Below are 13,673 nucleotides of genomic sequence, written 5' to 3'. Positions count from 1 at the left end.
CCACCGATGAGAAGCCCACCCATCTCGGAAGAGTAGCCCCTGCTTGACGCAGCTAGAGAAGCCTGCACACAGCAACAAAGACCCAGCACAACAAAAATAAATAAATACGTCTTGGAAAGAAAGGAGTACAATTAAGAGAGCTGCACGGGCTGGACTTGCAAAGGGATCAGCCTGCCTTTGGCAGGAATTTTATCGCATCCTTCCTTGGAAAAGAAGAAACAATAAAAGAAACAGCTTGTTCAAAGTCCAAATTCTTACTTCATGGATGTAAAAAGTCCAGGTAGCTACAGGATTACTGGCGCTTTGCATAAGTGGTTCCGTGGTGTTGTGTCAGCCCACAGGAGGAAAGACCAGATTCCTAGAAGGGTGTTCATTTGGAAAAGCAGCACTGGTGATCCACACAGCCTCCTGAGCTTGTGTTCTCTCACAGGAAGCCTTATCAGTTCAGTAATGCCAGTTCATCTGCCTAGATTAACTAATTACGCTTCATTTTGTAAGGTATACAACTCGCTCTCCTATTTTGATGTCAGTTTTTCAATAAAGTTTTGATTATGGGTGAAAAAAATACAATTAAAAATATTTCCTGTAGCATAGAACCAATTTAAATATTTTTCTAAAAAGCTGCCTAGTTGTCCCGACACCATTTGTTGAAAAGGTTGTTCTTTTTCCACCTTCATCAGATACTGTGTTTCTGGTCTTTCTCTTGATCTGTCTGTCCATAGACCAGTATCATACTGTTTTAGCTGTAGAGGCTTTACACACCTTGTAATATGCGATGAAGCTGGGCCTCTTACTGACCTTGTTCCGGGGGTGCTCCTAGATATTCTTGCATACTTAGGTTTCTGCATGCATACCTGGTGGCTCAGCCAGTAAAGAATCTGCGTGCAGTGCTGGAGACCTGAGTTTGATCCCTGAGTCAGGAAGATCCTCTGGAGAGGGAAATGGCGGCCCACTCCAGGATTCTCGTTTGGAGAATCCTGTGGACAGAGGCGGAGAAGGCGATAGCACCCCACTCCAGTACTCTTGCCTGGAAAATCCCATGGACGGAGAAGCCTGGTGGGCTGCAGTCCATGGGGTCACGAAGAGTCAGACACGACTGAGCGACTTCACTTTCATTTTTCACTTTCATGCATTGGAGAAGGAAATGGCAACCCACTCCAGAGTTCTTGCCTGGAGAATCCCAGGGATGGTGGAGCCTGGTGGGCTGCCGTCTATGGGGTCGCACAGAGTCGGACACGACTGAAGCAACTTAGCAGCAGCAGCGCATGGACAGAGGAGCCTGGCAAGCTATAGTCTGTGGAGTCACAAAGAGTTGGACACGACTGAGAGATTAACCCTTCACTTCATGAACTTAAGAATCACGTTCATATCCAGAAAAAAAAAATGATGCTTTTACTTTTATACATTAATATTTAGTTAGGGAAGAATTGACTCCTTTATGAGGCTGAGTTGTCCTTTCCAAGAACAAGGGCTGTCTTTCCTTTGGCCCAAGTATGTTATGTGTGTTTTTGGTTTCTCAGCACCAGCCACACCTCCAGGCTATGACTAAGGCCGTTGAACTCTGAGGTGCAGAGAGGCCTTGTTGCCCCCGTACTCACACAGCTTTGTTGCAGGACGTGAGGCAGGAGGTGCTGTGCTTGGCACACCTTTCTCCGTCTCATGGCTGGAGGGCGGGAGGAACAGAGAGTCACAGCACACGCAGGCCTAGAGTGGCCGGTGACGTAATTAGAGATGAGGTAGGGCCCAGGCCGGATCTCCTGGGGGTGCTGTTAGAGCTCGTTCCAGCGTGTTCCCTGACCATCCCTGCGTACCTTGTTCCTCCAGCTCCCTCCCCAGGAAAGCAGTTAGGCCTCTTCTGGCTCCTTTGTTAAATTACTAATACTCCTGAAACTTCCTATCTCATTGTAAGGCTGACCGTCAAGAAAGAAAGGCCGACTTTCTACCACAGCTGGTAGAAAGAGGTCGTGTATCTGCTGCTTTATGCCACCCGCAGTTCTTTCGGGTCCATTTGGACAGTTTCAGCAAATAGGAGAGTGTAGAGAACCCTCTGGTTAACCAGTGTATCTCATCTTTATCCTAGGTTTCTACACGACCAAAATAGTTCAGCTTTCAAATTCTATCGAAAGAAGGTATTTGAACTGTGCCCATCAATCTGCTTTACGTCATCTCCACTGACCCTCCATGCCAGTGAGAGTGCCGATTCTCAGGAGAGCCCCCTGGAGCCCATGGAAGGGGAAGGAGAGTTTGAGGACGAGCCCTCTCAGCACGAGGCTGAGCTGGAGAGCCCAGAGGTGATGCCTGAGGAGGAGGAGGAGGAGGAGGAGGAAGAGGACGAAGAGGAGGACGAGGAAGGGGGTGAGGAAGCCTCCCCTCCTGGAGGGGTCTCCAGGCCGGCAGAAGGGTCCAAGTCTGAGGGCTCGGAGGGCAGCCCCCCAGCTGATGGCCTCCTGAGCGAGGTGGCCGAGGACAGCCCGGCTGGCGGGCCTGCCCTGTCCCAGGCCTCCTCAGGGGCCTGCTTCCCCCGGAAGAGGATCAGCAGCAAGTCACTGAAGGTCGGCATGATCCCAGCTCCCAAGAGGCTGTGTCTCATCCAGGAGCCCAAGGGTGAGTGCCTGGGTATTCGTCCAGTGGCCTCAGTGCATTTTCTGTTTAATACCTGAGGAGGAATGATGCTCAGCTGGGGGCCATGGGAAATTGTGGAGACGTGGCCTCTTTTGAGGAATTTACCTGATCCCCCCAGCCCAAGTTTAGCTGCAAGATGACTGCTGGCCCCTGTCACCCCTTCTGCCTCTGATCACTCCAGCTGACCTTTGAGAATCCCCCTAGGACCAGCACACCCCGGGGCTCTTTGCTGTTGTATTTTATTTAACCCAGAATAGTACTGTTGGTTTTGCACACAGTCCAAAATGTTTATGAGAAACTGACGTTTCCAGCTGGTCCAGAGATGGCACTCTAAGGAGATGCTGCCTTTGGCTTCTAGCACCGCACACGTTGCTTGTTATTTTCCGTTATTGCTCAGCTTCCAACAGGGGAATCCTGGCTGTGGAAGGAACAGGCCTGGGTCATCTTGGCTGCTGCCTGTGATCTAGAGGGGTGCCCGGCTTTCTGAGCACTGCCCCCCCACCCTGCTGCAGGCCCCAGGGTAGTGATACCTGCTTGATGATGTTGAGGCAGGGGCCATGGAGCAGTCTGGGGCAGCAGTTAGTGAGACCTGTGGAGTCCACGCTCTGCCGGCCTTGGCCATGGAAGGCCATCTCCTGCTCGTCTATAGGGAGGGTCAAGGTTCTTAAGGTACAGTTTACCAGCAATAAACACGCACCCTTTTCAAGTGGATAGTTGATGGAGTTTTGGCAAAGGTGTACAGGCGTGTGCCCCCAGCACTGCTGAGCTGGAGCTTCTTCCAGAAGTGTCTCTCTGCCCCTCCACAGTCTCCTACCTGGCTCCAGCAACCACTGACCATTTTCTGGCCTCATGGTTTGCCTTTTTTGGACTGTCCGTAGGTAAATCACATCATGTGCCGCTTTTGGTGGGCTCCCTGCTGCCCACCCAGGTCTCCACACAGCCAGGCCTGGGCCGTGTTTGATTTGTGGGGCTGATCCTTTGATGCTTGTGTGGGAGGAGGTGGTTTTGGTGAACAGTGCTCCACTGTGTGTAGAATCTATGTGTTCTAAGTGACTGAGAACATCATATTCACACCCAACTGTATCAGTCTAGTTTCTCCTGCTAACAGTTCTCATGGTTTCTGTTTAGAAACAGTGTTGCAATCGATTGCTAAGTCTCTACTAGGCTCTTCTGTCCTTCAGAACTTACCAGAGGGCGGTAGCACATCAGAATACTTGTTATGATGGCCTTCATGGGGGAAAAGTGAGATTTTTTCCATTTTAGAAGCTCTCAGTTATTTGATAGGGTGGTTGATGAGATAGTACCAGACCTGCTAGTCTCTCTTTTGTCAAATATAATAATAATAATAATAATATGATCTAGTGCTCTGTATGGAGAAGGAGATGGCACCCCACTCCAGTACTCTTGCCTGGAAAATCCCATGGACGAAGGAGCCTGGTGGGCTGCAGTCCATGGAGTCGGGAAGAGTCGGACACAACTGAGCGACTTCACTTTCACTTTTCACTTTCATGGATTGAGAAGGAAATGGCAACCCACTCCAGTGTTCTTGCTTGGAGAATCCCAGGGACGGGGGAGCCTGGTGGGCTGCCGTCTATGGGGTCGCACAGAGTCGGACACGACTGAAGCGACTTAGCAGCAGCAGCAGCAGTGGTGCCTAGAAGGTCCCATGGGCGGAGGAGCCTGGTGGGCTGCAGTCCATGGGGTCGCACAGAGTCGGACACGACTGAAGTGACTGAGCAGCAGCAGCAGCAACAGCAGCAGTGCTCTGTATGAGAAGTGTGATTGTTTTTACTGGAAAGTTCTGTGTGGACTTTAGTTCTTTATCTGTGGAACACTTGCAGAGACATGAAGAGGGCGCAGTGTCACAAATCAGTTATTTGTTGAAGCAAAATGCCTTCCTCCAGTCATGGAAAGCAGTGCATGTGTTGGGTCCGTCATCACAAACGTGGCAGTCACACTTACGGAGACGCTCCCACAGCAAGGCAGCACTCAGCTGAGCTTCTGTGTTCGTTCTGTGCTCTGCGGGCCAATTGGCTGGCCCCGCAGTACAGCTCCTAGTCTCCTCTGTCGGCAGAAGGGCTGTTAGCCAAAGCTGCGGCATGCTTGTCTTCTAAGTGTCAGTAATCTGGGGAAAGGACCTGTGTATTTGTATATATACATTTCTTTTGTCTTCCAGTTCACGAACCAGTTCGAATTGCCTATGACAGGCCTCGGGGTCGCCCCGTGTCCAAGAAGAAGGTGAGCACGGCTGAGAGTCCTCAAGTGTGACATAGAGCTTGCCCTAGTTCTCAAGGGTACAGGCTGCAGGCTGTACTCACTCTGCAGGCCAAGTGTCAACATGCAAAGAACAACATAGAGCCTTATCTCTCTTAAAACTGTTCGGCATTGCCCAGAGCACAGGATGGAGTAATTAGTCTGTTTAAGGGATGGGTAAGGCCTGATGTGTGCAGTGGATCGGCGAGATGAACAAGATGACGTCTCAGCCATTGAGAGCTTCAGATTTAGTAGACTATAATTGTGGTTAAAAGAATGCGCTGCTTTGCTGGTAAGCTGAGCATGTGTGCGCACGCGTGTGCATGTGTGAGCGTGTGTGTGTACGCGCATGCGTGTGCGAATGTTCATTAATGAACCGGCACCAACCCCCTGGGCTCTCTCTTCCATCTGCCCACCCAGAGGCAGCCATGAACAGGGCTGTCAGCAGCAGAAATGTGCAGAACTGAGCATGGTGGGTGAGGAAGGAGCAAGGTGGGAGGCCTGATAGAAGCCCCAGGGCAGACGCAGGTCAGCAGCGAGCCCTTTGTGCCTAGCACGGAGCGGTGGGGGTGGGGCGCTGAGGCAGTGGAGGTGGCGGCAGCCAGGTCACGTGGGGTCTGTAGGTGGGTGTCAGCACTGTGCCCCTTCTTTGGGAGAGGCGTCAGGGGGCCACACCACAGTGGGGATTTGGGTAGAAGACATGGCTGTTATAACTACTGTGTGGAAAGCAGCCTGTGGGCTAGCGGGCCAGGCAGAGCTGAGGCCCAGGCAGGGTGAAGTGGAGTTGGTGGGACTTACTGATGGACTGGATGTGGACCAGAGAAAGCCAAGAAGAGTCCAGGGTGACTCTGGGGTTGTCGGCCTGGACAGTTAAGGGAACAGGGCTGCTGTTGACTGAAATGGGGCGCCCCTCTGGGGGGTGGGTCATTGGAAGGAGACGAGAGCGAACCTCAGGCAGGTGAGGCTGGCCCACGTCACCTGGGACACGTGGGGACATCACAGGTCCTAGCAGTCCAGGAGGTGTCTCTGCAGGCGTCCAGGGGTGAGGAGAGCCCGTGTGGTGGCTCAGACTGTTGTGAGTGCATCGCGCCAGTCTCAGCAGACAGACGAAGCGTCAGTGTGACCTCAGTTACAGCTGGGAGCAGGAACCTTCCTGTGCCTGAAGCGTGTGTTTTTAACAGGTGTGTTGGGTTTTAAGCTGAGCCAGCACCCAGGTACCCGTCTGGTGAGGCACAGCCTGGTGAGAAGGCAGCCGTTTCAGGCTCAGCCTGGCCATCTAATCTTGGCATGAGGTTCTGTTTGTACATCTGTAAAGCGGGACAGTTGCATCTACCTTGCAGGTAGGAGATCCGCAAGGATTAAATGAAATGGTGTTAACCAGTGTGCAGCCAGCTGGTACCCTGCCACCGTGGGTCTCTCTGTGGTGTGACTGCTGACAGGGCGGAGGTCTCCTTGTAGCTCTTCGTGCACTCTGCAGCCTGGCCTCGGGTGCATGGCTCTGCTCTAGCCCCCAGGAGACCGGGCAGGCTGATTCTTAGACACAGTTGAAAACTCACCAAGACGTGTCCAGCTGAGTGGACCCCTGTTCCTCTTGTTGCTTCCACTTTCGCAGCTTTCCTGAAGCGGGGTGCAAGCCTGCCCCTGGGGGACCTGTGGCCAAGCTTTCCTGCCCCTTCCCCACCCTTTTCCCACCCACACTGGAACCCTCCCTGCTGTTCCTCGCTGCCTTGATCCAGACAAAGGAACCTTCTCCCTGGGAGCGCATGAGCCCCCTCTCAGTCTCCCAGGCCATAAATGGATTAAAGAAACAGGCTCAGGCGACAGGAACTGGGAGCCCTTAGCTGCCCAGGCTTTGCAGCACATGAATATTCATGAGTGAATGGAAATCCCTGTTGCTCACACCGGGCAGGTGTCTCCTCCACAGGCCTCTGGGCCTTTTCATTCGTCTTTCCACAGCCTGCTCTGGAGCCCAGATCTCTGCCAGGGCTTCTTACTTCTCCACCCACAAGGTCATTCCCAGTCCCCATCCTTCCCAGCTGCACCCACTCAGCGAGGTCTGCTCTGTGCTAGACATGGACCTCAGAGTCCAGGTAGAACCTCATCCCTGTCCTTGGGGAGCACTCAGAGCCCCAGACCTGGGAAGGACCAGACACACACGTAGGTTTGGTAAGTAATGCCTGAGGGCTGCCCAGGAAGCTTCCAGAATGGAGTCACTGTCCAGCGTTTTGAAAGCTCACAGAAATGAATGAAACGATGAGAGAGGAGTGGACGTTGAATAGAGAGGACCTTTTGAGACAGTTTTTCTGTACAGCCTTTCTGCATTCCTGTCTGGTCCCCTTCTGCCTTAGCCCTGCTTCCTCTCTGACTCTGGCACTCCAGGGGCCTTCCTGCCTCAAGGCCTGTTCCACCCAGCCTGGGATATGCCCCTGATCATCACTTGGCCACTTTCTTTATTCAGGTCTCCACTCTGGGATCTTCCTAGTCAAAACTTTTGGGCAGAACCCCTACCATCCCCTCACAAAGTTTAGTTCACAGTCTCAACACTGCAACAAGAGCGGTCGCTGCGAAGCCTGAGAGACTGGTTCAGTTCTCTGGGGACACCTCAAACTGTGACCTCCAACCTTTACAAATATCAGCCAACCCAGGGAGTGTTGCCAGGACTGTGACTTGATCTTGCGCATCTAGGGGCATCGAAGGGGCATTAGGGGTGTTGGTGCTGGACCGTGTCCAGGTGCAGCCCAGGGCAGGCTCCTGATCAGGCGCGTTGCTGCCCCTCACGTGCCGCACTCTTCTCTCTCCTCAGAAACCCAAGGATTTTGATTTTGCCCAGCAGAAGCTGACCGACAAGAACCTGGGGTTCCAGATGCTACAGAAGATGGGCTGGAAGGAGGGCCACGGCCTGGGCTCCTGTGGGAAGGGCATCAGGGAGCCGGTCAGCGTGTACGCGGCAGGCGTCGGGGGCCGGGGGGCGGGCAGCTGTGCCCGGGGAGACAGGCTCTCTGGGGGATTCTGGCCCTAAGTCCTTTGACCGGCACCCCTTGATTTCCCTGGCGTTGAACGTGGCTTCTGGCAGGTCGTGTCCCTGTGCAGGTGTTCACACAGTTTCTGGCTGCATTTGCATAGACTTGGTCCCTGGCATTTGGCCATGTTCATTATTATCAAAAAAGCCGAGTGGTAATTCTGGGTGGTTACGCTAACAGCCACTTCCCTTTTCTGGGAACCCACACTCCGATTAGCCAGGAGAGAGCATGGCCCACAGTTTACGAAGCCCCACTAACATGCAGCAAGCATTTCCTTTAAAAGTGAGCTTAGCACCTGCTGGGGAGGCTTTCGGCTGTAATAAGGGGCTGGCTTCTGAGCACGCTTCTCAGAAGGTCCACAGGCCTGCACAGGTGAGTGTCCCTTGTCCCCACCATGAGCTGTGTCTCTGTTTCCTCTTTCCCTTGCTGTCACCCATGTGTGTCCCTCATACCGCGTGCCCCTCTGGCGGCTCGGGCTGTGTCCGTGCCCTGGTGGTCAGGCCGCGGGCTCAGGCGTGGCTAACTGTCCGTTTTGCTCCTCAGGGGAAGCGCGTCGGAAGGGGAGGGGCTGGGTGCCGACGGGCAGGAGCACAAAGAAGACACGTTTGACGTGTTCCGTCAGAGGATGATGCAGATGTACAGACACAGACGGGCCAGCAAATAGGTATGTGTGTGAGCCAGTGGGGGCTGTCTGCCTGAGCTGACGTGCCAGGACGTAGAACACAAACACCAAAGTGTCACTCCCCCAAGATCATAAAACTCTGAGGGAAACACTCGGGATGTTTGGCTGTGGGTGCGTCCCGCCTCTCACCTTCCAGGTGTGGCTGAAGGAGCGAGCCCCACGCTCACCCTGCACGCTGCCTGCAGCCTGTGGTGGGCCTGAGCGCCGGGCCGTCCTGTGGAAACAAGCTGCCTCGGGAGTGGCCTTGTGTCCTGCACGTGTAAGGGTGACCTCGAAGCTGGCACCGCAGAGGACGCCACTCGTCCCTCGTCTCGATTTGAGGGTCTTCCAGCCCTTTTCCTTCCCAAGGGCCTTTGGCCTATAAATATCCTTATCTTTCTTCCCTCCTTTTAGTTGTCTTCCCCACCCATAATTTCCAACTCAGTTTTGAACAAAATCGTTCTCTCCCTGAATAGATGAAAACCATTGGTGAGAAAGATAAGGCTTGAAGCAGCAATTACTCTTAAAACACCACCTCTGTCCCGGATCAGCCCTGGAGCCAGTGCCCAAGTAGGTTTGGTGTGTACACGGAAAGCAAACATCTCTGCAGTTTCTGGTGTGGAGGTGCCACCCCCTGGCTTTTCTTTTTCTTAAAAAACAAAAAGACCCCACTTCCAGCCTGCTTTTGCCTTTCGCCCTTCTTCCAAATGCTTCTGGCAGCAGGTCTTCTGCAGGTCTCTGCTGGCTCCACTCAGAAGGTGGGGTTGCCCTTGCAAGCACCAGCGCCCTGCGAGCGCTCAGGAACCAGCTGCTGTCGGGTTTCCTGTCCCAGGACACACTGCTCTCGAAGAGCAGACTTGATCCCGAGACAGTCACGGATTGTGTCTTCTCAAATTCAAGTAGGGAATATGAATCAGGAATAATGAAGCCTGCGCTCTAGTACCACAGCCTGTCGGTCTGAGTGCTGAAGCTCTTTACAGAAGTGGATTCGATGAACATGTTGTTTATGGAGGCTCAACTCGTAAATGCATCCCTAGAGACCTAATGAAATTTCTCCAATGTATTCAGCAGCTAAATTCATTGGGGAGTAACCATTACACTAACGAAACTTTCCCCAAATTTACATTCTCTTTAAAATCCACAAAGCAAACTAGTTTTTTTTTTTTAAACCACATACGGAGTGTTTCCTTTGCAGGAAGGGTAGGAGGTGTAAACTCTTCAAGATTTCGTTTTTTGCGTGTGTGGCAGTGTAAAGAATTGTTTTATTAGGGCCTTTGTGCAGAACAGAAAGGATCCTCTTGGGGTGGGATCTGCAGCTGTTTGCTATTTTGAGACGTAAGATGCCGCCCCTTCCAGCTTCTCACACGCTGCCTCTTGCAGCTACGTGTGGAATGCTCAGGCTGTGGGGATCTCTCAACCCTTCATCAGAAGGCAGCAGTGTCGAAGTTTTAAATATGTGTCAAAAGCTGAAAAATGAGATCCTGCTGATACTGTGAGTGTGGGGGACAGAGCAGTAAATTACCCCATCAGCCACTTTTATTGGCAGTTATGAAATGCTCATTTTCTCAGATCCTCAGCTCTCCTGGGCTGTATAGCCCAGCCTCCTCTGGATCTCTGTCTGCCCGCACTCACTGGCACAGCATTGCGTTCCCCGCTGATGGTGCCTTTCTTCATGTCACGGGTAGTCCCTGAGCTCTGCTTGCTTCCGCTCACTTCTGTTGTTTTGGCAGGTATTTATGGGTGGACATGTTGGAGGTTCTTCAGCAGAGTTGAAATAGCCTGGTGGTGTGGTTTGGGGGAACCACAACCTGGGGGAATCACTTCGTTTCTTTTTTAATCCTTCCAGCAGCCTTCCATGTTGGCTGTGGGTCAGGCAGAGTGATGGAACTCTGAGACCTGGGCCTGGCTCCCCATGGCCTGTCGCAGAGCATGCACGCCCAGCGCGCGCCCAGAGTGAGGTGTGCACCCCCAGCATGGGTTCTCGCTCTTCAAGCATAGCTTTGACCAGCATATTCACTTTGTCCTAGTATGCTCATTCTTAGCTTTCTGCTTTTATTTATAAATAAAATAGGAATTCCTAGGATTCGAGCCCTATTCAATCCACAGCCTCTTGCCACTCCTGGGGGTGTCCTGCTTTGGCTGACAATGAGCCTTTGGCAAACGTCAAAGGGAACACCTACTTCTTGAGCCTGGAAAGTCCCGTAAACACTCAGGTGACATTTCTGTGGAGATGGCATTGAGGCAGTCAAGGCGTTGTGGGGGCCAGGGAGGAGCATGGCGGTGCGTCCTGTGCCGTCCGTCGGCCGGGGTCCAGCACACTGGCCCTCCGAGCCTGCCCTCGCTCTCTCCGGCAGAGGCCACTCTGCAGGAAGCATGCATGCAAGCAAGCGTGACGTGCAGCTGCGTAGCCTTGTCAAAGTCACAGTGTCTTTTCTGTCATTCTAGTTCCAGGGGCTCTTCCGTGAGGACGACAGGCATCCGGAAAGTGCTAACTCGCCACTTTGGGTGCTTACTGTCTCTGCCTCGTTTCCATCACTGGAAATCATATAGAGAATTTTAGCTTTTTGGTCCTTGGTAAAACCTAGAAGACATTTGTGATGTTACAAAATGGAAGTTTTGGGGGTTTGGGGTTGTTTTTTCTTTTCTTTTTTTTTTTAATCTAAGAAGTTGTGGATGTTGTTAATCATTTAGCAGTTGAAATAAATGTAGAGAAAACCCAATTTTCCATGGTCTCCATTGATGCATTTTTCAGTCATACTGGCTGGGGACCATGTGGTGGATGTGGTGGGGCCTACGTGGAGAAAGATTGTAAAATTGTTGCCTCTCAGGCATGTGCTCCGCCAGCCGGGGCCTCTCTTGACTGCCCCGCTGCAGCTGGAGGGCCTGGTAAGTCACGAGGAAAGCCTGAAGGGTGCCAGAGAGCAGGCAGTGATCAGGGCCAAGCACAGTGGCTGGGTCCACCGTATTTTTTGTGGAGAACGAGGGGTGGGTTGCTGGGTACAGAAATCTGCCTTTGAGAGTGTGCCGGGATATGGGAGCTCTACTACCCACAGTTCACCTGCCCACCTCACAGCCTTCCCAGGGTTGGGATTCGAGCTGCCAGAGTTAGAGCAAGGCCCACTCAGGCTTCGCCCTGACTTCGGAGCCGGCCTGTGGAATATCTTCAGAGCTGTTGCTGTTCCCATATGCGGCCCTGTCTGTCTGCCTGCCCCACCAGCAGCCCCTTGGCCCTTCTGGTGAGGACACAGGCAGGCAAGCCTGGCGCCTGCAGGACCTGTCGGGACCTCCACCTGAGCACAGCCTGATGGGCAGCAGCCTGCTTGTGCCCAGGGTAGCAGACAGCCCAGGAAGGTTTGGGGGGCTTTGTTAGCAAGTTAGGGGTGGAGGAGCCAAGGCCCCTTAGGAAGCTGGGGTGGGAGCAGCTTCCTAAGCTGAACCGCTTAGGACAGTGAACCGCTGCTCTCACTGTCCCAGAGGACACCCAGGAGTGACGGGCCCACATAATCGTGATGGGGGGCTTGTCAGCCAGGAAGCCCCACGTGTGCTGTCGTCCTTGCCAGAGCCCTGGAGGCGGTGTCTGCCCACGAGAAGACTGAGATCCTACAAGGGCCCCACCCACTCTCCTCCTCCCTCTTGGGAGACCCCCTTCCCAGCTCCTTTCACTGCGCGGGGCTGGGGAACGTTACCTGCACAGAGGCACGCAGAGCGAGGTTCTCCGCCCAGGAGAACTCAGGACGGTCTTCACCTCAGGCCTATTTCCCCTCTGCGATTTGGGAAGGATTTCTTTCAGTTTGGAAGGTAAAATTTCCTCTGCTACCTTGTCATTTAGGGCTGATTGGAACCTGAACATACCATTACCAGTGTGGATGGGCTCTCCCCACCCCTTCCTCCCCCCTCATCCTCCCCTCTCCTGGGAAGCCTTTGGACCAGGACCTTGAGAAAGGCGGGGTGCTGCTGGAGAAGCTCTAGTCTGTGGACCTATGTAACGTACATGTAATACATGAAAGCATACACGTCCAGGTGACATGAGTATTTTCTTTGTCAAAGACTTTAAAATGCAAAACCCAGATAGATGCAGAACAAAGCACAGAGGTTTTCCCTCTTTCTCACTCCCATGTAAAAGTGACAAAAATTCAAGACTCACCATGCATGCTACCTTGCTCCTTGGAAGAAAAGCTATGACCAACCTAGATCAGATCAGATCAGTCGCTCAGTCGTGTCTGACTTTGCGACCCCATGAATCGCAGCACGCCAGGCCTCCCTGTCCATCACCAACTCCCGGAGTTCACTGAGACTCACATCCATCGAATCAGTGATGCCATCCAGCCATCTCAGCCTCTGTCATCCTCTTCTCCTGCTCTCAATCCCTCCCAGCATCAGAGTCTTCCAATGAGTCAACTCTTTGTGTGAGGTGGCCAAAGTACTGGAGTTTCAGCTTTAGCATCATTCCTTCCAAAGAAATCCCAGGGCTGATCTCCTTCAGAATGGACTGGTTGGATCTCCTTGCAGTCCAAGGGACTCTCAAGAGTCTTCTCCAACATCACAGTTCAAAAGCATCAATTCTTCGGCACTCAGCCTTCTTGACAGTCCAACTTTCACATCCATACATGACCACAGGAAAAACCATAGCCTTGACTAGACAAACCTTTGTTGGCAAAGTAATGTCTCTGCTTTTGAATATGCTATCTAGGTTGGTCATAACTTTCCTTCCAAGGAGTAAGCATCTTTTAATTTCATGGCTGCAGTCACCATCTGCAGTGATTTTGGAGCCCCCCAAAATAAAGTCTGACACTGTTTCCACTGTTTCCCCATCTATTTCCCATGAAGTGATGGGACCAGATGCCATGATCTTCGTTTTCTGAATGTTGAGCTTTAAGCCAACTTTTTCACTCTCCACTTTCACTTTCATCAAGAGGCTTTTGAGTTCCTCTTCACTTTCTGCCATAAGGGTGGTGTCATCTGCATATCTGAGGTTATTGATATTTCTCCTGGCAATCTTGATTCCAGCTTGTGTTTCTTCCAGTCCAGCGTTTCTCATGATGTACTCTGTATATAAGTTAAATAAACAGGGTGACAATATACAGCCTTGACGAACTCCTTTTCCTATTTGGAACCAG

The 13,673-nt window shown here is 52.4% G+C and overlaps 1 protein-coding gene across 9 annotated transcripts in view; it reads left to right on the top strand.

The window, feature by feature from the left end:
- Positions 1–11,276, top strand: part of SUGP2 (SURP and G-patch domain containing 2) — a 29,513-nt gene extending 18,237 nt beyond the window's left edge. For 5 of the 9 annotated variants that reach the window (XM_070373386.1, XM_070373382.1, XM_070373388.1 and 2 more), the window contains exons 7-10: positions 2,081–2,604; positions 4,799–4,860; positions 7,679–7,815; positions 8,439–11,276. In XM_070373386.1, coding sequence (XP_070229487.1) covers positions 2,081–2,604; positions 4,799–4,860; positions 7,679–7,815; positions 8,439–8,559 — 844 coding nt within the window. In that variant the 3' untranslated portion in view covers positions 8,560–11,276. The remainder of the gene's footprint in view (positions 1–2,080; positions 2,605–4,798; positions 4,861–7,678; positions 7,816–8,438) is intronic. The other 4 variants (XR_011464735.1, XR_011464734.1, XM_070373384.1 and 1 more) reach the window with 4 other exon arrangements.
- The last annotated feature ends 2,397 nt before the right edge of the window (positions 11,277–13,673 follow it).

This window comes from Bos mutus, chromosome 7 (genome assembly GCF_027580195.1).
Source record: "Bos mutus isolate GX-2022 chromosome 7, NWIPB_WYAK_1.1, whole genome shotgun sequence".
Lineage (NCBI taxonomy): Eukaryota > Metazoa > Chordata > Mammalia > Artiodactyla > Bovidae > Bos > Bos mutus.
This window is presented reverse-complemented; position numbering and strand designations above follow the sequence as displayed.